Source organism: Poeciliopsis prolifica, unplaced genomic scaffold (assembly GCF_027474105.1).
Source record: "Poeciliopsis prolifica strain line A6 unplaced genomic scaffold, Auburn_PproV2 SCAFFOLD011, whole genome shotgun sequence".
Taxonomy (NCBI): Eukaryota; Metazoa; Chordata; class Actinopteri; order Cyprinodontiformes; family Poeciliidae; genus Poeciliopsis; species Poeciliopsis prolifica.
The window spans coordinates 4,891,731-4,913,926 of NW_026562386.1; the positions used below are offsets into that span (position 1 = coordinate 4,891,731).

The 22,196-nt window shown below is 35.7% G+C and overlaps 1 protein-coding gene across 1 annotated transcript in view; it reads right to left on the minus strand.

The window, feature by feature from the left end:
* Positions 1-22,196, minus strand: part of LOC129364073 (CUB and sushi domain-containing protein 1-like) — a 386,251-nt gene that overhangs the window by 118,460 nt on the left and 245,595 nt on the right. Inside the window, exons 15-23 of the mRNA XM_055036496.1 lie at positions 20,428-20,568; positions 17,140-17,261; positions 16,954-17,026; positions 15,456-15,594; positions 13,653-13,840; positions 13,362-13,550; positions 3,587-3,703; positions 3,092-3,307; positions 2,117-2,305 (exon numbers count right to left, since the gene is read on the minus strand). Coding sequence (XP_054892471.1) covers positions 2,117-2,305; positions 3,092-3,307; positions 3,587-3,703; positions 13,362-13,550; positions 13,653-13,840; positions 15,456-15,594; positions 16,954-17,026; positions 17,140-17,261; positions 20,428-20,568 — 1,374 coding nt within the window. The remainder of the gene's footprint in view (positions 1-2,116; positions 2,306-3,091; positions 3,308-3,586; positions 3,704-13,361; positions 13,551-13,652; positions 13,841-15,455; positions 15,595-16,953; positions 17,027-17,139; positions 17,262-20,427; positions 20,569-22,196) is intronic.

Below are 22,196 nucleotides of genomic sequence, written 5' to 3' on the forward strand. Positions count from 1 at the left end.
CAGACACCGTAAATAGAGTCTACCTATGTGCCAATTTTTTCTCAGTATTAATACAGCTGTTCTGTGAAGTTCTTAGAGAACAGAAATGTATAAACAGTATCAGACACCAGAGATATCAGGGGTAAAATTGTGAAGTATTTGAAAATAGGGTTAAGCTTTACAAAAATTGCTCTTTCACTAAACTGTTCAATAAATTGTCCAAAAACTGAATCGTAGCCTGGCCATCGGCTTCCAACTCAACATTCTCCCACTGACTCCAGTAGAATTTAAACTGAGGCACTTGGCGAAAAGGAGAAGTTGTGAACAATGACTTAAATTTTCTGCAATGTTTAAGAATTGCAGTCTGCTTGTAGTTTTTGCAATGGCAACAGTGCAAATGAATGAAGCTGTTCAGACGGAGTTGGCTATGCTTTCAAATACTGGATTAACAATTGTCTCCAGTAAGTTTCATAGGGTCAAACCAGCACATTACAATTGTCAGAGTCAAACGTTAGCAATTGGGTACAAATGAAATGTTCAGCAGAGTCCAGGCCTCCAGCAAGCTATCATTTTTCAATAGCTGAGAGTCCAGACTCTCTGTACAAAGCACAATGTAGAACACAAGGGTGGTTTATACTAGGCTAGCATAATTGGAAACCAACCAAGTTTGACTGGAAAGGTGTGTAATAATCAGGGCAGCAGCTCCATGGTAATTCTATTGGAGCTGCAAAGATCCACATCTCAGGTGAGAGAAGCTTTTTACGAGGAAAATATTGGCTGTGCTCCTCACAAATCGGACGTTTATGGAAGGGTGGCAGAAAGAAAGCTAATGGTGAAAAAAAGCAACAAAAAGCCCCTTTTGCAGCTACCAGAAGTTGTATAGGGACAAAACCTTTTAGAGACTGCAAAAGAATTGGGGGTGGGTGAAGATTGACCTTTCAAAAAGACAACAACTCAAAACATACAACAGATCTGCCCTGATATGTTGTAGATTAAAGCATATTCATGTGTTACAATGGTCCAGTGAAAATCCAAACATGAAAATCAGTGGCAAGATTTAAATATTATTCAAGACATCTTGAAAGGATCAGCTTCAGGAGGATAAGTTCACTAAATGCATGCCACACTTTTCAGATTTTGTTGAAACAAATGGTAGAAATCGGGTACCTTTCCATTTTCTCTTCATAATGATATTCTATTTGCTTGGCTATTGGTTAACACAATAATCCAGTGTTTTTTAATTGCTTTCCTCAGTAACCAATGCCCTGAGTGTTTTAGATGCTTTTCTGCTCTAGAACACCTGATTCAAAGAAGCTTGTAAAAGGGAAAAGAAGGAGAAATTGCTTCAAAAGGTAAGAAGATAAAAACATTAATTGAAAGAATTGCAAGAAAACCAATAATAAAAAAAGTATTTAACTTCATCTTCTATTAAGATGAAGTTAAATCTTAAAAAAAATAAGATTTAACTCCTCACTTAAAAAAGCTAATATTCTAATTATATACCTGAAAACTCTCCAAATACAGAGAACAAGAAGCAGACAAAACAGCAATAAATAAGGAGAAGGACAAAGCAAAAGATGAATACTGTGTTGTTGCCAGCTGCTGCTGGTACTTCGCTTCCTCTTAGTCAGACCTGATCTCTTGACAGATAATGCTATCATAGCATTTTCAGTCCACTCTCTGTGGGGCTCGGAAATTTCCAGCAGCCCCCAGCCAGACTCTCATAAATTACCAGCAGCATCCTGAGAAACACTGATAGCCATCAAATTCCAGCAAATTACAACCTGCTAACAGTATAATCCTGGCAAATAAAACCAACAGTCCACCAGTCACATAACAGTAAATTACCACAGTGTTCGCAGTAAAATACTGCCAAATTTACAACCAAGAAAATGCTGATACTTTCCCTCCATATTCATGCAGTACAGAAGGCAAATTGAAACGTTTACTTCATCATCTACCTATCACAGAAGATCATATCACTTCAATGCTATAAAAACTGAAGAGAAAATGAATTTAATGAATTTAATTTATATAAATTTATGAAAAGAAGAAAAAAATATATTAAAAAGTTCTCAGTGTCTGAGTAAAACTTTCACAAATAAATTCTGGGTCTGTTTTGTCTCTATCATCTTACCTATACACCGTGGCAGTGTGTTGCTCCACACTCTCCTGCCGCCGCCAAGACAAGTGATCTTACTGTCTCCCTCAAGTCTGTAGCCGTGGAAACAAGAGAAGGCAAGCGAGTCGCCGACTCCAAATCGAAATCCCATCCTTCTGCTGAACGCCGGCACACCGGGATCCTCACAGGGCTCCAAGTCGTACTCTGTACATGCAGGCGAGAAAGATAATATGACTGAGGAGCGAATGGAATAAGGCTGAATATATTTAACCTAACTAAAGCTTCAAGAAAATGTAGTAGCTCTTTATTTGATGGATTGCATTAGTTAAGAGGAGCAGTCATAAAATTAAACTCTACTGACGTTTAAACAAAGATGACAATTTTAATCAAACACCAAATAGTTGGTTTTGACATAAGAGAAATGACCTCTTCTATTTAAAAAAGCAAAACCTTAGAGAAGTGTTTTATAATTTTACTGATGTGCATGGAAAAGTGTACACCTACCCAACAAATAATTTAATCATTTCAGCAGCCTTGGTTTACCATTTCTTTTCTAGGGTATACTGCATGTTTAATAATAAAGGCCAAATGTGTAATTAGCATTAAATATATATAATATAGCTTGGTTAACAGTCTATTATCTCTACCGTATATGGGCAGTTTTTTTTATCACGGATCTCTCTCTCTCTTTCTCTCTGTCTCTCTCTATGTATGTACATATAAAAACATGTTTTTTGTTATTCCTTCAGATTTGTCTGTCACTTTTACTGTCGGAAAAAAAATTCCTGGATGAACTAACATCATTTAAACAGTATTTGACTTAAATCTATTTCGACTGATGTCAAAAAAAATATGTGCATCAAAATTCATAAAAGTTTTATATAATTCTTCATGTTAAATACAACCGCTACATCAAGAAACATTTTCACTGATTTCAAATAAATCTGGGTCAGTCTCAACAACTCTTTACTGCTTTTCTTGCATTCATACCTGAAAAAGTAATATTAAATCCTTCATAACTCATGGAGAAATCTGATATAAATCGCAGCTGCACACTGAAGTTTCCGTAGAGTCCAGCTTTAACACTTGGTGGAAGCACTGAGCCGGTGAGTCGAGCCACCGGAGCCTGGAAGTTGCCATCTTCAATGATGGACAGGTAGTCATGGTTCTCCTCCAGATGGAAAGTGTGGAAAACCACATGGACCCCTGGATGAATGGATGGAAGATTGGTTGAATGGATGAGTAAATAGATAAAGGAAAGCAAAATTAGACAAGGAGAATCAAACTAATACAATTTAACAGGAAATACAGCAGAAACAAAAGTGGTTACAGTAAACATGCCCCTTCATGTACAAGAATAACACATTAGTCTGCAATATTGGAAGCGGGTACATGTTCTTTAACTATTCGCATAACAAAAATTACAACAGTAATTTCCAAAGCACAGTTTGTGCTTTCATTATGTCCATGCTTTTGTGTTTGTACCTTTTCCATGAGACACCTCTATAGTCCAGGTGCAGTTCAGAGAATTAGGGTAAAAATCAGGAAAGCCAGGAGATAGAATCGTTCCTGTTTTACCAAACACATAGCCTCCACACAGCGCTAAAGTAAAAATAAAAGACATACAGAAAAGATTGGAATCAAAACGGAGAATAGGTAATATGCTTTATATTACAAAGACACAGCAAACTGTGAGCTACAACACAATGTCCAGAGATCTTTAGAAATTCACAGATATGCCTGCTTTGTTACACTATACAGTACAAGAACAATGTGCCTCTCACTGTGCCTTTACTTAGGTTGCAGGTTAAACACATAAAAGTAGTTTTTACTCAATCAGTCGCACAAGTATTTTATTGTGCTTGGTGTAAAACCTTCCCTTCATATTTTGAGTTATAAATAGTAGAAAAGAAGACTAAGAATGTCTTTCTAATCTGTTATTTTTTAATCTTGGTGTGCACAAGTGAATTGTAAACTCAGATACATGTTCTTTGGCAATATGAATGTGGTCAGTTCATGAGCTACTGCTGTAGGGTCTCTAACATAAAAGATTTTTTTTGGGCCGTGGCCACTAAGCACAATACCCAACTTTTGAGACATTTAGTTTTTTACACTTTAACACACAGGTCAGAAATACAGCCAAAAACCCTATATACACTGCAGAAATCGTGTGGTATATATTTTTGAAAATGTCCTTGAGGTTTGGTTTATGTTGGACAAACAGAAAGAGCTTTGCAGACTTGTGTAAGACCATAAATCCATGTTCTGTTCAGCAAATATGAATTGCCAGGCACCATGTAAAGGCCAAAGTATATGTAGCTCTGCATCATTGGTCAAGTTTTGGGGGAACATTACAAAAATTTCAGCTTTTTTAGCGGCCAATTGGGTGATTCTTTATTTATTTTTTTCATTTTGAGTTAGCTTTTGAATATTTTATCCTGTCAATGGTTTTAATTAATGATGTATTTGAAGTGTGTAGTGTTTATCTTTCCTTCATTTTGTTAAGTGTTGTTGATGTGGACAGTGAATAATGTGGTGAGCGCCCCTCTTTGTTGGGTGTCCAGCTTCCTTGTAATTAGATTTAATCATGTCTGCAATATCATCAGTTATTCATATCTACCTCTATGCTTGCACAATAAAAACTGACAATCAGTGATGTCCAGGTCAAATTGCTTGTCCTTCAACTGTGAAGCTGCTGGGTTAGCAAATGTTTACTGTAACACACATCAAAGAAGGTATTACAAGTAACTTGGTTGTAATGAGTGGTTAATTAAGCAACTGTTGCTGTTCTTTCATCTGGAACAAGTCTACCCATTATCCTCTGACATTAGCAAGCCGTTTTCATCCACACATCTGTTACTCACTGGATAGTTTCAATCTTTTTTCAAATGATTCCTTGTGAACCCATTAGATGGCTATTGGAAACTCCCAGTAGTTCAACGGTTTCTGACATACTCAGATAATAGATGTACCTGACCAGTGACAGTATGTTAAACTAAAAAAAGAAAATACAGAATTCTTGAGTGAAGTCTTACCTCTCTCCTTAAAAACATATATTTCTTCATTGTATTGATGAGGAAAAAAGTCCCTTTCAGGATATCAATTCTGTACGTATTTTGGGTTAAAATAAGACTTAAATTGTCTAAACAAAAAAGTTTATTGAATAAAATACATTGAAGCACTGTAACTGATTTTAACAGCTTGTTTGTTTTTATGGGGGAACTATATCTTTTTTGTGGGTGTACAAAAAGTGTGATAGATGCAGCAATTACACAGAGCTACATCCAAGCTCTGTGTAATTGCTGCATTACACACCAGCAAGAATGAGACAAATGTCAAGTTTAGTTGTAACAGAGTGAGATTGTTTGTTTTACGATACACCAAGACCAATCTTTAGTTTCACTTTGATTTTGCTGGAGAGCATATTTTATTGTAAATTCCCTTCTATTATTGTTATGTATTATATATCTACTTTAGTGCTTATCAGGAGATATGGGGTATATACATCATCTTATTTTTGCCTAGCCCAATTGCAAGTGCATTTATATTGCAGAATTTAATGGGAGGATATTTAAATCAACTACACAGACCTATTAATTACATTTTGTAACAACCAATCCTACTGCCAACAGTATCTTCATAAATTTCTATTACTAGGATAGGATATCAATTTTATGTCTGACTTGGAAGAAAGTGGCTGCACTCAGGACGCCCACGTATGGTACAATGCTTCTGAGAATACAAAGTATCTAAACAAGAACCAAACTAATAAAAATGTTTCTAAAATATCATATTGGCTGAAAACATATTTCACTGCCTAGTTACATTAGTACATAAAAAATATTAACAGATCCTCATAATCATTCATTTTACCAAAACCTTTTAATTTGACAAAATTGAAGAGTGAAGTCTTATGACACATAAGCAGTGTTGTAGTCAAGATCACCTAACCCGAGACCAAGACAAGACCAAAACCAGTGTATCAAGACCAAGACAAGACCAAGACTTTTAGGGTCCGGAACCAAGTCAAGATTAAGACCAAGAGAAGTTGAGACCAAATCAAGACCAAGACCAGCACTCAAGTATTGCAACACCTTAACAGGTAATTAACTTCAATAAAATAGGCTAAAGGCTGCAGCATCAAGAATTACACTGCTGTGCTTTTGGCAAATGTTTCTACATCAACAGGCCTTCTGAGCTCAAGGCTGTGCATTCATTTCAGCTGCTCTTTATAGACTCCTCTGGTCATTAGTGAAGTGAGTGTACTGTGCCCCGTTTTTGAAGATCAGTGCAGTTTTGGAATCTCATCGCAGAGCCAAACCTTCCCACAGGTACTCTTTATAATTTGACTGGAGGCCAACATGTCCTGCAAAGAAAATGTACCCCCGCCAGGGACTGAAACTGATTTATAAATGAAACAAAACTCATGCAGTACTCATATAGAACAGAAAGAAAAAAATACAATAGTAATGTAAAAAGGGGATTAAAAGCTTTTGGAGACTGCTGAATCAATACATGTATGCTTTTGGTTTTTGTTTACTACTTTCCTTTCAGTTTGATCTCGTTAAATTGGAGTTAATTAAAGTGTTTCTGTTATGAAATGGTGACAGCTTGGGGTTTAGCTCGGAAGAAAGAAACAGACATAGGCAAATACCTACATTTTAGATTATAGAGCTATGGGTCAGTTTGCAGTGTGAAGGCATGCAGAGGTTTTCAAAGGTCAAGGATTCAAAACCACTTTGTTTAACTTTTGTTTTACTGAAATAGCCAGAAAAATGCCATAAATTAGACTTTTTACTTACTATATGGAGGATATATCATCTCCTTTTCACATGTTGCCTTCCAGTGCTGGTCAGGTGGCTGACACATGGCTACTATGGACAAAATATTTCATATGCTTGGAAATATTTCCAAGTGCAAGTAACAGAAAGATAAGCTGTGAAAATGAAGGAAGTGCCCCCCATTGTTCTTACTAAGAAAACTCATTTTTAAGTCTGTACTTTTCAAGCTATGAATTTTCTGGCCAGCAGCTTTAAAAAACCATAGAAGGCTACGCAATTCTATTTTGGCTATCTCAAATTCATGTTATTTTTCAAACTGAAAGTTATACCATGATAATTTTATTGCAGTTTATTTGGATTATAATTAATGAAAACACAAATCAGATGTATTTGTTACCATATGATTAAATCAGGTATTTATGTCAAGTCCCTGCAAAAAATGTATTAACATCCTTATAAAGCTTTTCAACAGACAGAAATCTGTCTTTAAACTCATTAAACCATCAAAGAAATGGATCAACACCATTTGTTGACTCCCTTCAACAGCACTGAGTCTAAAAGCTAAAATCTTTATTTAACATAACCAAGAGTCTGTGGCTCTGCGGCCCTTCTCTTGACTCTGGGACCTTGTCTTCCAAATGAAATGAAAAATTATTTCAATCTGAAAAGAGAACTTTAGAGCACTGAGCAACAATCCTGGTCTTTTTCTTCTTACCAAGCTAGATGTTACCTCAGGTTAAGGAGTGGCTTAAACTAAGAAATCTGACAGCTACCCTGACCCTAACCCTAGATGTCTTTTTGTGGTTACTTTTAAAGCAATGACTCTATTTGCAGTCAATGTCTTGTGAGTCTCTGCAAAAACCTTGGATAGTCTTTGCTTCAACGTCTATCTTAAGGTTGACGTTAAACTTGTTGTCTGATTATTGTTTTTCTACACTTTTCCCTTCTATTTGTGTGTCTGTTATATAGTTAGGAAGAGCACAGTGAACAACCAACATTTGACTTCATTTTGAAGGTGTCCACTGGGCAACTGTCAACTCAACACTCTATAGTGGCAAAGTACCATAAGGGCATCATACATCATATTTGTTTTCTAGTCTTCTACAATGTTCAAAGTTTCCAGGAAACTTAAATTGATTTTAGGTCTTTATTACATGCACTTGTATGTCTTCCAGCTAAATGTTAGTGATGTATTTCAAACTGTTTTTAAGAACAAAATATGAATTTTACAAACTAGCGTTCCAAGTTTACAACTACACTTTTAGAGATAAGAGGATATTTTTGATAATTGTGTTCACCCCTTTCATTGGCTTTCTCTCTTTCTCTACATCTCACTCTAAAATCTATTGATCAGATTGATCAGTTAGATTATCTTTCCGATCAGTAGGTCTATGTAGTTTGGTAATCACTACAAGCTATATATATAATATATATATATATATATATATATATATATATATATATATATATATATATATATATATATATATAATATATATATATATATATATGTATACTCTCTCATCAGGTCTCAGAAAAAAAAAACTGTGACACTGTCTGACTAAATGATTATTGGCTGAAGTGTGTATTTGTATGTGAAGCTCCTTCAGCTGTGTGAATGATCTGTGTGGGTGAACCAGAAGATGGATCATGAAAGAAAGAAAGAAGCTCAGAGTTTTATCACAATGCATGAAAAGAGTGAAAGATGATTCATGCCTAACAAGAATTCAAGGAGTAGTAATGCTTTCTGGAGGAAAAAATTACAAATGTACCTTTTTTCAGAGAAAAGCAGTTATTTCGAGATATTGTTTCATAATTATTCAGCGGTATCTGTCATTTCTTTGGCCAAATGTTCTGCTTTGTTAAATTAACTCGCTCTCTCAGGGACTGTGTTGACATATTATTTAATTGAAACAAAAAAAAGATGACTTTGGTCACTTTTAACAAGTTGTTGTCTTGCTACCAACTACAAACCTCTAAAATGTCACAGCACTCTTTCGGTGTTCTCCCTGGCACTAAAAGAGCAGCCCCTGTTCTATATTATCTATTTGGCAATTTAGCTGACCTTCAGGAACAAGATGAGCAGTTTTGATTTAGTGGACTTTGTGGGATCACTGAAAGTGCAGAGTGGGTAAATGCTTATGGGAAGTGTACTTCTTTTTCTGACCGTGTTGTCCAAAGTTCAGAGTGGTGGTAATAAGCAGTTACTTTGCCTCTATGACTTTTCTCCCATACAAAACTACTGACTTTAATGAGTGTGTGAGCTGCTACAGAATGTCTACAGATCCCTTCCTTGTCTCTGCAGTTTTTTCCTGAGTAGAAAAGGAAGTTTCAAATTGTAATTTGAAACTCCAAGTTTAAGACATAACGTTCCAGATGTAAAGATAACTTGAATAAGTGCAAGACACATTTTTCAAATTATGATTTAGCTTATTAAGGAAAACCATTTTTCAAAAACAACTTTACCATATGTGAAAAAATGACTGCTCCTTAAACATAGCCGTTTCCCCCTGTCTTGAGCAGGTACAGTCTTTTCTGCAGAATTGTTTTAGTTCAGCCACATTAGAAGGTTTTCAAGCATGAATTGCTCTTTTAAGGTTATGCCACAGCATCTCAATTAGATTTATGTCCAGACTTTTAATGAGGTTATTTTAAAACCTTGATTTTGTCTGAGGCATTCCAAGGTGGACTTGCTGATGTGCTTCAGGTTATATCCTGCTGCATAGACCTGAAGCACATGTGCTTGGAATTTGAGTCCCAAAGTGAAAAGCCTATTGAAGACTTTCTAGGAGTAAGCAGATTTCTTGATTTTGATAATGATGGCAAGACTTCCAGGTCATGAAGCAGCAAAGACGCCCCAGGCCATCTCACCGCTACCTCCATGTCCGACTGTCTTTCTTATTGATGAAACATGAATACTGACCAGGAGGCAAGTTAGGTCTCCAGTTCATTAGATGTTACCCTGGGTTCTTTTGTGACCTCTGATGAATCATTTAGTCACAGGGACCAACTTCTGGTTATGTACCCAATTGCTCCAGGTTCCAGGGGAACTTAGCTGTCTGAAAATCACTGCAAGTGTATAGTATGTGTCACATAACTTCAACAAACTATTTCTCATTGGGAAATTTTGACTTGAACTTCTTTGCCCTAGTAGAACTAATTTGAAAATGGAGTTGTGTCTAGTCAGGTTCTTTTGTGTGATAATAAAGCGTGTTTGAGAAAACTGTGAGACAGCAAAGCAAAAACAGAAGACGAGTTAGGGGGATGGCTAATTCACTGGCAGTACTTTTTTATGACACATTGCACAGTGCCATAAAAAAAAAGTACTGCATGAACAAATGCAAATGTTTCTTCCAGTTTTTCTATTTTTATTAAAAGACAGATAATTAAATGAAAAAAAATAGAAATGTGTGACATGTTTACAATATTGTGCACGTCCCCCAAAGGCAAACTATGACATATCACATGTGAGTCAAGGCTCAGAGCTGTTTTATAAAAGTGTCATTCAGAAATGATGTATCTTGTCGTATGACATCCGTCTGGTGACATGGAATGCTTGCTGTAACAAACTGAAATTGTCACAGCGGTCGTTTAACAAAATGTTCACATGATACAGAAGATGGTGTGAAACAGAGAGGCTCAGTGTAAAATCCCTCCAAAGTAAAGACATCCTGACTTTAGTTTTCAAATTGGATTCTTTCCGATTGGGAGATGAAATCGGACTTGCCGGATTCATCTCAAGTAATAACTTGAACTGTGAGAAGGGAGGGCGAAGATGGTGAATGCCCACTGAGCATCTGTTTCTGTAGTGCTTGTTGAGTTTTGTAATTTCACTGAGACAGAATATCTAACTTAAGTTATTATAGAAATCTTTTTTAAGGGAGCAAGGACTGATTGCACAATCAACAGTCCAGCTGTCAGTTGCAAATAAAGAAAAAGAAAGAAGACGAGGTCGTCATAGTAGGGTATCTCATTTCCTTTAAAACAGTGCCTCATCTTATTTCCTCTGAGTTCCTCGCTTCTGATTTAATTTTCAAAAGGAGATAGAAAACTGCGACCAACACCAATGTGATGTGTTTTGGTATGTCTTTTTAAACATGTTTATTAAATTTCTCATGTGAACTTTTGAAGTAATTATTTTTGTTTAATTTTATGATGGATTTTTATTTTTTTTTTATTTTTACCATCACAATGTAATGGACAATAACAGTTATTACTGTATAATTAAAACAAGCAAAGACGCTCCACAGTAAATATGCTATTCTCAAAATATTTACCTCAAGACAAGATGACTGCTTTGAAGCTGAGTCAGAGTAGCATATGACCCTGATGTTACTGCAGCAACCGTCACTCTGTGCTCTGTATTACTATAAATAAAATAATAAGCAACTGAGCTGGAACCAGATGGTGGAGACTTTTCTTGATGCTTTTAATTTGTTTTATTTTGTAGAATAATAACAAGTAAAATACATTCTTGTTTATTCTTAAGCAGGAAGTTTTATAATGTTTGTCAGTAAGTAGGAGAAGAGCTACGTGAATTTGAATATGCTAAGCAAATGTAGTAAAACTGCCTTTTACTACATTTGCATACATTCTATAAGTCTGTTCAACTGACTAAAATTGCTCCAAAGTGTAAAGGTCATATGCGTTAGTTACTAATGCTGTGCAGCCAGTAATATGTCACTTTCTTACCCTGGAAAAGGAAACACCCCATTTTGGGTAAAATTACAGAATCACCTCTGACGGGGAGAAACCTGTCAGAATAAATTTCTAAGTCATTGGGTGATGTTGCAGTGAAGAAAATAGCAATGTCCCCCAAAGTGAAATTAATACACAAAGTCTACTAAATTGCAATAACTTATATACTGAAAAGAAAAAGTTGTTTCATCTCATTCTTGGTACAAGAGCGAAGTGCAGGAGAAATTCTTCAGTAAGCTTTTAACCAACTGTGGAGAAGCTCACGAAGATCCAATGTACCAACATCAACTTACCAAGATCAATCGGATCTTAGTGCAGAAGAGAAGATGAACTATAAATTCTGTTGCATTTCTGACCTGTTCTTTTGGTGAAGACAGGCACACAGCAGGTCTTTGTTCCGCTTTCCACATCAAAACACACTATGGTCTTTGAAAATGCAAAATAAGATGCTCTGATTGTAATTTTCATAAATGTAGAAGAATAGTGGACTTACATTTCAATGTGGGGAACTTACATCAGTACAGAGAGACAAATTTGCATATATTTAGGTAACCTAAATAACCTAAAGTACCGTTGTGAAATTTCCCCAGAGTTTATTTTAAATAAACCATAGATGTTTTCAATTTCCTTGCATACCATTAAGAACAGCTTTAAGGACATTAATCCTTTTTTTTACACCCCAGCCCTGAAGTGAACAAGAGAGATACAAGGGATTATCCTACACAAATCCTGGTTGCGCACGTCCCCATCTTTTTTAAGGTTGTCAAACAAGATGTGTACTCACAAAACTGGAAGAATAACAGGCAAGTGTATAAGAGCATGTTTGTTTTTACAGCCATTAGGTACAGCTGAATGAAACCATAAAAAAAGTACTTTTTACAAGAAAGGAAATTTGTGTTTGGTTGATTATTTCATTATTGTATCAATGTATCTTGGCAACAAATAACATACCTCTGCAAACCCTCTTCATATTCCTTTTAAATTATGCAAATTTTATAAGGTAAATGCATTTGTTGAGAAGCTGAGCTGTGAATGTAGGTTGCTCTCATAAAAAGCCTTTCAAGTTTTTTTTCTATTATTGCAAAATGACATAAAATCTCCATTGAAACCACTTGAAAGTAACATATAATATGGAAATGTGTCTAACTTGGATTGCATGTGATGGTCTTCCTCTCATTTCTGTTCTTTCAACAAAAGATTAGATGCACATTTTCACTTTAGCTATATCAACTGAAAGAGAAATCCGGTTAGCATTCTACATTTAGTATCAGCTAAAGATCCATCCACCCAAGCACAACTATGACTTTACATTCACCAACTGCTAAGATCAGTTTAAAAACCACAAGTTAATCTCATGAAAACTACACAAAAAAAACCCTTAGCTTAGAACAAGAGTCCAATGCGGTTATGAAAAAACAGGGTTATTTCAGCATCCCTTCTTTTGTACTGAACACCTGGGTACTGTGATAAAGGTGGCAAGATAGCGTTGCTAGATTTTTAAGACTTATATTCAGCAAGTTGTAAATGTAGTTTTAAAATTTTCTTAAATCTTGTTTCAATACGTTTGGGGTTAAAAGAAACAAGATGACCACACTGACCTGCTGTGCCAATGCGTGTACATTTTGTAATTTGGTTTGGTTCTCTTTACAAAAGGTGATGCAGTGTCCCTGACTTCACTATTTTCCGGATGACCACATTTCCACAGTGTTACATTTGAAGAAATTAAAGTTTCACTGCGCTGAATGAACAGAGCTGAAATGAAAGAAAAGAAAGATTCTAACCATCGCAGCTGGGAAGAGCATGACTCCACTGGTGACTCTGCTCACAAACAATTGGCTCCTGATCACTGAGTGTGTATCCAGGATTGCATGTAAATGAGACATGGGAGCCAATGGAAAAGCTACTGCCATGGCGACGGCCGTTGACTGGGATACCGGGATCGAGGCATGAGTCTGACTCCATCCTCACACCTGAAAACCACATGGCACAAGCACAAACAGGATAGAGTCAATAGGGTGAGTGAATGAGGGTTTGAAAAAAACAACCTCTATCAGTTATTCCATCGCTCCTACTTTCATATCTGATGCTGAAACCAGCTGAGGAGCGGCTGTTGTCGGTGGTGAACAACAGGAACAGGAAGTTGGATGTGGAAATCAGGAAATGAGGCGCTTGGGTGCCGTGGTATTCACCAATCAGTGGGGAGGAGGCTGATGGGCCGTCTCTGATCTCCAGTGTGTCATAGTTTACCTCCGTTTGGAACCTTAACAAATAAGCAAGAAGTATGCACACACTAAATCAGACAACCATAGAGATGCATGACGGGAATAGCGACTATCTAATTGTTGAACAGAAAATTGGATTGCATTGCTGTCAAAAGATGAGTTAGTTGAGCAAGCAAATGCTAATAACTTCACTTGCAGCACAGTAAGCTAATTCAAATTTAATAGCTTACTCGTGTACTACCTAAACATTCGATTAAAAGCACAATTGCATAACAATTTATCAGATTATAGCCTCCTCTAGTTGTTCTAACCTATGCTAAATTGGTATGGGTGGCTCAATGCTGAGCACTGGAATGTCAGCCACTGATGCATCATGTGACGCTTCTGAACCAATTAGCATTCTTGCCCTTCTTTTTTTCAATTTATATAAGTAATAATAATAATACATTTTTGTTATTATCAAAAATTTATCAAGTGAAATTTTTGACAATAACTTACATAGTCAAATGGGACAGAGTCAAATGTGTCATGGCAAGCTGCCAAACAAACATTTTTATGTAGTAGTCTTGAGCATTGTAGGTTTTCTGGAAATATATTATTTTTGTTTTTAAGTTTTAATTAGGATTTGTAGTAACAGAAAACAAACAAATCAAAAACTTAACCATATGATGCAATGTTCTTGTATTCAGAGTTTGGTGGAGTGGATATGGTATGTGGAGAAATATATGCGTCAACATCTTATAATGAAATCTGACACCCACAATGGCACCTCTATTGTTACTATTCTTATTATGTTTAGCAACCCACAACAGGAATATTGAGTTTATATAGTTTAGATCAACATTTATCACCATCTACTTTATAGAATCAAACATGGTGAACCAACATTTAGTTTATTTTTTGTTTCTTTCCTCTTTTTGTTCTTTCCTTTGGTTTATTGTTTTGTTTGCAATTCATCTAAAGCACTTTGAATTGCTTCATTGCTGAAAATATTACATATAAAGAAAATTACCTTACCCTGCACGAGTTCACCAAATTATAGACTCCTCACCTCTCCCCCAAATATTAAACTCTTTATACTACAATCTCAGTAACCTACATACAAAGACAACTAAATCAATTAATTTAGGACCAATGCTTACCCTGGTTAGTAATTCATTAATCAAGAAGAAACTGATTTCTCATATAGTCAATCAAATGCATGTTAGCTGAAAAATAATCAGGTCTAGAGAGCCAGTCATCCATCATAACAATATCTGACCACCTCAGTGAAAAATGAACTAGCCTTTGCCATGGACATGTGCATTACTTCGCAAATGAAATGCCTTGCAGGTGATGAAGATGACTTGAATTTTACATCATGTCCCAAAAAGACAAATTTCAACCATAGCAGGTTCAAGCTTGAGCACATTTTTCCATGGCTTGTTTCCAAGAAAAATGCGTGCAAATAACAAACATTAATCATGTACTGCAGTAAAGCAAACTTTATTCATCTCTATCTTACACTGTAATTTAAGAAGACCTCAGTAAAGATTAAACAACTTAATTATATACAACCCAAGCAACCAAAACATACAACCAATAATAATCACAGAAGCCACATTAAACCTGCAGGCAAAAGTGTTTCTGAAAGCAGAATCTTAAATAACTTACTTGTCAAAGTGTATTTTTACAGCATGGTCTTTCTGTGCCTCAATGACCCACTGGCAGTTGAGAGAATCTTTATAAAAGGATGGCCAACCAGGAGACAGTACAACACCAGTAGGGGCTGTGAGATGGCCTCCGCAGGGAGCTGGAGGAAGATGGAGACAAATACACGTAGAGATGCACACACAACCACGATGAATAATATAATTAATCATTTTGGGCTTGTACAAGAACCAAGATTGCATTTCATTAAGTTTGAAGATTTATCATCTGCTCAATTTATTTTAGCATTCTAATCCTTTTTGAATGTCTTCAATTTGCACAAAAATGTTTATATCTGAAATTATCCCGAGCCAATATTCTGGTAAAGTAAACAAATCCAACTTTCGCCTGTTTGAAAAATGCTTTAAATAATTAGAATATGCTAATTCACAGGAGAATTCAAACACATTTAAGTGTCAAATTATGCCAAAATAGTTTATCCTTAGGTCTGTGCAACTCATAAAACAGCAGGAAGCAAAACTTGCACTGACACTAGATTATAAATCCAAACACCTTTTTAATGAATAATTAGAATTCAAAAAGAATAAGATTAAGTTTGAGCTCTAGATTAGTGTTTTAGTTATTTTTGAAATTTAAAAGTTGTCACTTCCTTTAAAATCACTCATAGATTCACAACTTCGGGGGGAAAAGGGGACAAGGAAATCACATTTAAAAAATATTATCTTTTAACTTTTATATGATATATTAGTTGTAAACAGCTACAAATTGCCAACATGTTTCACTCCTCCTTTATTAAAACACTGTTTCCCAACCAGTTGCCCTTTTAAAGCTGGACTTTCAGCAAGTCAGTGACTTTTTAAAACTCTAAATAGTTAGACATTAGAACTTCATAGATTCATGAGGAAATTAGTAAAGATATACAGTAGGCAAATATTTTGTTCTCATCCAACAGAATGCTTCCCCCTGTCCCTGCATACTTAATGAAATGATGAACTGCTTTAATTTGCTTGTCTCCACCGTCTAATTTATTTACAGGCAAAGTTTAATAATGTCATTGAGACAATATAATTAACAAGCAATAGACAAATAGAAAAATAGCCATCAGTTCATGGAATGATGCAAGTTACTCTCAAAAAGTCTTCTAATAACAGTTCGTTCAGAGTTCCTGTATTCCTGTATTCCTTTACATGTTGTTGTCAACACAACAACATGTTAGCCTATTTGCCATAATATGACCACCTGCCTGGATTTATATTGGCTTATATAAATATGTACGCACATTACTGGAGGCAGTGTTTATAAATAAGCACCCTAAATAAGTGTGGAGAAGCCAAAAGCAATTTAAAAATTAAGTTTACACTTAATGAAGTGAAGAAAAGCATTTCACTTGCACAGAAGGAATCAGATTATTTGATACGTTGCTGTGTTTTAGTTTGGTGAAATAATTATCACCATTTGCTCAGACATTCAAAGAAGAAATTTCAAGTTTGTTTATGTTCACCTTCACATCGGGGAACAGCAGCGGACCAAACGACATTGCCATCCTGAATGATGCAAGTGACCTGATCCGACCCCTGGAAAAAAATTACATTTTGAAAAAATATGCAGCTGACAGGAAAATTGCTTTTTACTCAAGAAAAATGGGGAAAAGAAGGAATCTGAAGTCACAAGATATCAAAATTTTCACCTGTGTCCTAATGAATCCTTGATCACAGCGAAAAGCCACCGAGCTGCCCAGCTGAAACTGGTCACCATACCTTTGTCCGTTGACTGGGACACCCGGGTCATGACATTCATTCTGACCAAATGCTAATAGGGCCCACAGAAAAAGAAAAGTTTATGTAAAAGCAGCTTATTTCTAACTCAATTAACTTTTTCAAAGAGATTACTTTGGGTGCGAATAGATAAGAAAATGCAATAGAGACCTAACACATTTTAAATTCAGGATATATTGTATAAAAGTAGATCAAAAATATATCACATCTATTAAATAGATTCCACTCCTAAAATTGGTTTGAAACCACTGCCCCTGTGACTGCCAGTGAATGTGACATCTCCACTGCTACAAAATATAGGAATGAAATTATCTTTATGTGGATTCAATCCTGTCATGTTAGGCTGAAATTATTCATATTCTGGAGATTAACCTGATTCCAGGCAGAGCACATACCCAATGATTTGACATGTCTCAGGTTGATTAGCTACTGATGGAGAGGAAATGATAGTAGAATGAAAAAATAGAGGAAAGAGGAGAGAAGAAACTGTGAGCATGCAGATGTTGAGAATCTGCACATAGTTGACATACTGCTATCATAGAATACATCTATGGACAAGGAAGCTCTATATCTAAATATGTATAAAACATTCAAATGACACAATTTAACTTCAGCGAGAAGTCAAGGGGAAAAAGAGTGGCATCTCACAGCTCGTACCTAAGTAGTCTAGCCACAGAGTGCAATTTTAGAGCACGGTCAAGTAACCGTGTTACCTTCAGTTGTTATAAAAATGCTGTATATAGCAAACATGACTTTAAAGAAATGTGCAAATTAAAACCTTGAAATTGTGCCTCTCTCCTTTTACGAGGCACCTGCTCTTTCCACCCTCTGCCTTCAGGACATCATCACAACAATATTTCTTCATTAAGCCTGTGACAATGATCTGAGGAGCATTGCAGTGAAAAGTAGTTCATAGAAGTTCAGCATTTCCACCAGGTGTTTGCTAATTGTTGCTGCCACTAGTCTGAAAGAGCTGAGTAAGGAAGTCATGCAAGATGGGTGGTCTGCTTGGAAACTGCAGCTTCAAGGAGGAGCTGCGTGGAAAAGGCAGCGCTGAGTGAGAGCAAGTGTTTAGGCACCGCAAATAGCAGCCATAGGAGATTAAAGGAATCCTCAAGCATGCATTCAAAAAAATCAAAGCAACACTCAAGGTATGTTTTTAATGAGGCAATACCATTAAAACATGATGTAAAGCTCAAAAAAGTTAAAATAACAGCTTCCCTTTAAGATAAGGTTATAATGAAATGAGTCTAGGTTGAAAGACAAACTTAATTTAAAGGATTTAGGAGAAATGAGAAACACTTATTGACAATAAAATCCTGTTATTGACAATAAAAAATATATCAAACTGACAGTGACTGTTTCATACCAAATAAACTTGTGCATATGAGAAAAGAATGATTAAAAAAAGTATTGACCATGTCACTTTATCCACAAGTACATTTCTAATAAAGTTACTGATGTTACTGATATCTGGTATGGATTTGTGACATTAGAGCCACAGGAGCTGCATCCACTACTTTTTGCCCACTGAAGCCATTTCTTTGGCTTCACTTGATTATTTGTATTTATTTGTTTGTTTTAAATAAAGAAATGCTCATGAAAATAGCATTTATTTTTTAACAAGCATCTACAGAACTAAACTTTGGATATGACGTTCATGATATCAATTCAGACACGGCATTCGCACACTACAAAGGATTACCTTGCACTGAACACGAACAGGCGTAAATGTAGAAGAGCTTTTATTCACTGGGACTGGGACTGAGTATTTGGCTCTAAAAACTGCCTTAAGCAGTGTGTGTCATCATAGTATTTGATTTTTAAAAAACATTATTAATTCGAGCACTTACAGAATTACCCAAAGCAACTTCTGTTAAAATTAATACATGCATTAAAATGATAATAGCCCAAATTACTAAAATTGGAGAAAAAATTGCTTGTGTTAATTATTTCAACAGGTATTTAATTAAAAAGTCTAAATTTCATAATAAAAACGCACATAAATGGAAACGTCTTCCATGTCTACAGACACAGTGGCGTTCAATGACACAAAAATAAACAACACATGCATTACGGTTACATGCGAGAGTGTTTTTAAATAAATATGCTAAAACAAAAGGAGCAATTATTGTTTCATTTGTCAAATGTCACCCCTAAAGGAAGAGCTGAAGACAAGGTCATTTATGGAGGGACTGTGTGAAATGGTGCAAAGCTGCATGGTAATCACAGTAAATGAATCAAAATCACTCATGCAGGACTTCCACAGCCTATTGCAAGTAAACACACAGGCAGCAGTAGTCAGTTTTAAAGTCAGGCTGAATGAAGCAGGCTATAGTAAGGCAATGACGATGGGTTCGAAGCAGAGATAATCATACTGCTAATCAAACTGATGGATAATGTCAGCATGTCAATAATGCATCGTTCTGGCGTGGTTCAATGGAGTTTTACTGGATCCTAAAATCTTCATTAAGTACTTAGACTTAATGTTAAGTATTTACAGCTTAATATAAATAATCAAAAACAAAATTTTTATTTGCTCAACCCAATTCTACTCACATGCCCCTAATCCTTTACAAAGGTTTATTCAATACTTTTATATGTACTTGGGCTTACCTGCTACAACTACAGACGGTGTTATTACAGTAGGGCATCTGAAATTATGGTCTCTGCAAAATCATTCAAGTATTCAATTTGACTTATTTGTCACTTACAAATGCAAGGTCAAATTAGCTGATGTATGTACGCTGCAAGAATTTACCAGAGCATGTACATGACAAGCTAATTGAAGGTCATGGTAAGAGACAAAAGAACAAACTGAAATAGAAAGATATTTTCAAGCAATTTCTACTCATTCTATGAAAGTGCACATGATTACAAGAAATTAGTTTTTATTTTTTTTCTGTCTATAAAAATGTTTACATTTACATCAAAAAAGACCATGAAATAAACTTGAAGCTTGATTATTGTTTAAAGAATATCCAGTTCAAATATCTTGTCATTTTAATTTATGCATTCAAAATAAATCACTGTTAAAGTGTCCTGAAACAGCCAACAGAGACTTACAAGGCAATAATAGTAGTAATTATTGCTTTTAAGGTTGAACTCTTCATGGCTACATTGTGATGTAATTTCCCCGAACTGCTTGTAGAGCACACATTATTAAAACAGACTGTTAGAAAAGGTTAGGCATTACATACTTGTGTAGCTGATATTGAAGCCTTTCCCAGTATTGGAATGGTCAGACTGGAATTCCAGTCTCATAATATGTCCATTTGATGCAATTTGCGATGGGACATCTTTTCCTGAGAAAGTCCCAAATGTTGTTGCCTCAGACAAACCTAAAAAAAAAAACGATTTACAGAGATCCACATTTAGTCAAAATGCTCCTAGAGATATCAATAAACACATTAGACTCAAGTAAGTAAAACAAAGGAAAACAAAGAATTTGATTTAATGGTTCTTTTTACTATTGCTGAAAGAAAGTCTAGCTTTGATGTGCTGCTGTCAATTATATTAAAGTTTCCACATGTAGAGGAGCATGGCCACTGCTTTCCCATGCAATTCCGCTTAATTTTCATTTTCCTTCAGATCTCCATCAGGTATTTCTCTCATTGAACTCAATTCCTTTGGCTTTCATTTCAACCAGGCGAATCAAAGAGACGAAAGCAGAAGAATGCAACTTTTCTGCACTGTTTAAAAATCGTGGTCCGCCATGATTGTTGTTTAAAGCCATTTAGTCCCTGTTGGCCATGTTTCCAAATGCTAATTTGACATTAAGAACCATTTTGTTACGTTTGGCACATTGCTCAGAGGAGAATGGCTGTTTATAGAGCATACAATTTCCAGTAAGCTTCATAGCATCAAATTGGTATATTACATAACTGGTGTTTCACATGTGTCATACCGAAACATTATCTACTGGATAAAATTTGAAACTTCAGCACAGTCAATACCTAAAGCAAGTAATTGTTTCGATGTACAGCGTAGAAAAAGAGAATTGTTTTTACCAGGCTACTGATAGGACGACCAGGGAACTACATTTCCCTGTGAAATTTCATAAAGTACACAAAACTTCACATCTTTGATACTAATACCATAGTATTATGCATCTAGTATACTCAGTAACAGGAATGTTGTCACAAGACTTCACAATAAATTATTCAGAATCAAATTTTTGCAATGTGAAATGAAGAGTGAGTGATATGAAATGCTAACTCTTTTCAAATTTTTAACATAAACCAGACAACCTGGTTGTTACATTAGATTAAAACAACATTTCTGATTTGGATGCTCACACAGACTGCTTGAACTATGTGGCTTCAGAGGCGTTGTGGTTGTGTGCCATGTCAACATCAAAACCTCCAGACATAATCACAGTGACATTTTCACAAGCTGACAATTCATGAAGTGAATATTCCAAAGGGAACGATCTGTTTACTCAAAGGACCTGAGAGAATATTCGAAGTAGAAGACTGAGTGTTGGATCCAACATTTTACCCTGCGGAATAGAGCTTCTGAAAGCACAGATTTGTTAACCACACAATCCAACTGCAATCAACATATTTCAGTAATCCAGAGAATTAAATATGTAAATGTGAAATTATTTCTTCCCATCAACAAATAAATAAAATTTTGATAATCGATGTGCAGTGAACACTAGATATATGGCCCAATAATCCCAACAATACATACTGGCCAGTGGCTGTAGATTGCCAAGATTGTGCCATTTGTCCCTCAGGAATGCTGAAGTTGTTACACAAGCTCATCTGACTATGTGGCTTGCACTTACATCAGACAAGTACGCACAAGCCAAAGCAGCGATCAAGTGAAAGTAATTATTTTGTAGTCATCTCAAAATTATGTCCATCTGATGTAGGTCAGAATAAGAAAAATAATTATTGACATCCAGTGAGATTTTGACAAATTTCAGTGGAACGAAAACCTCTGACAGTGCTCTTGTGAGAAA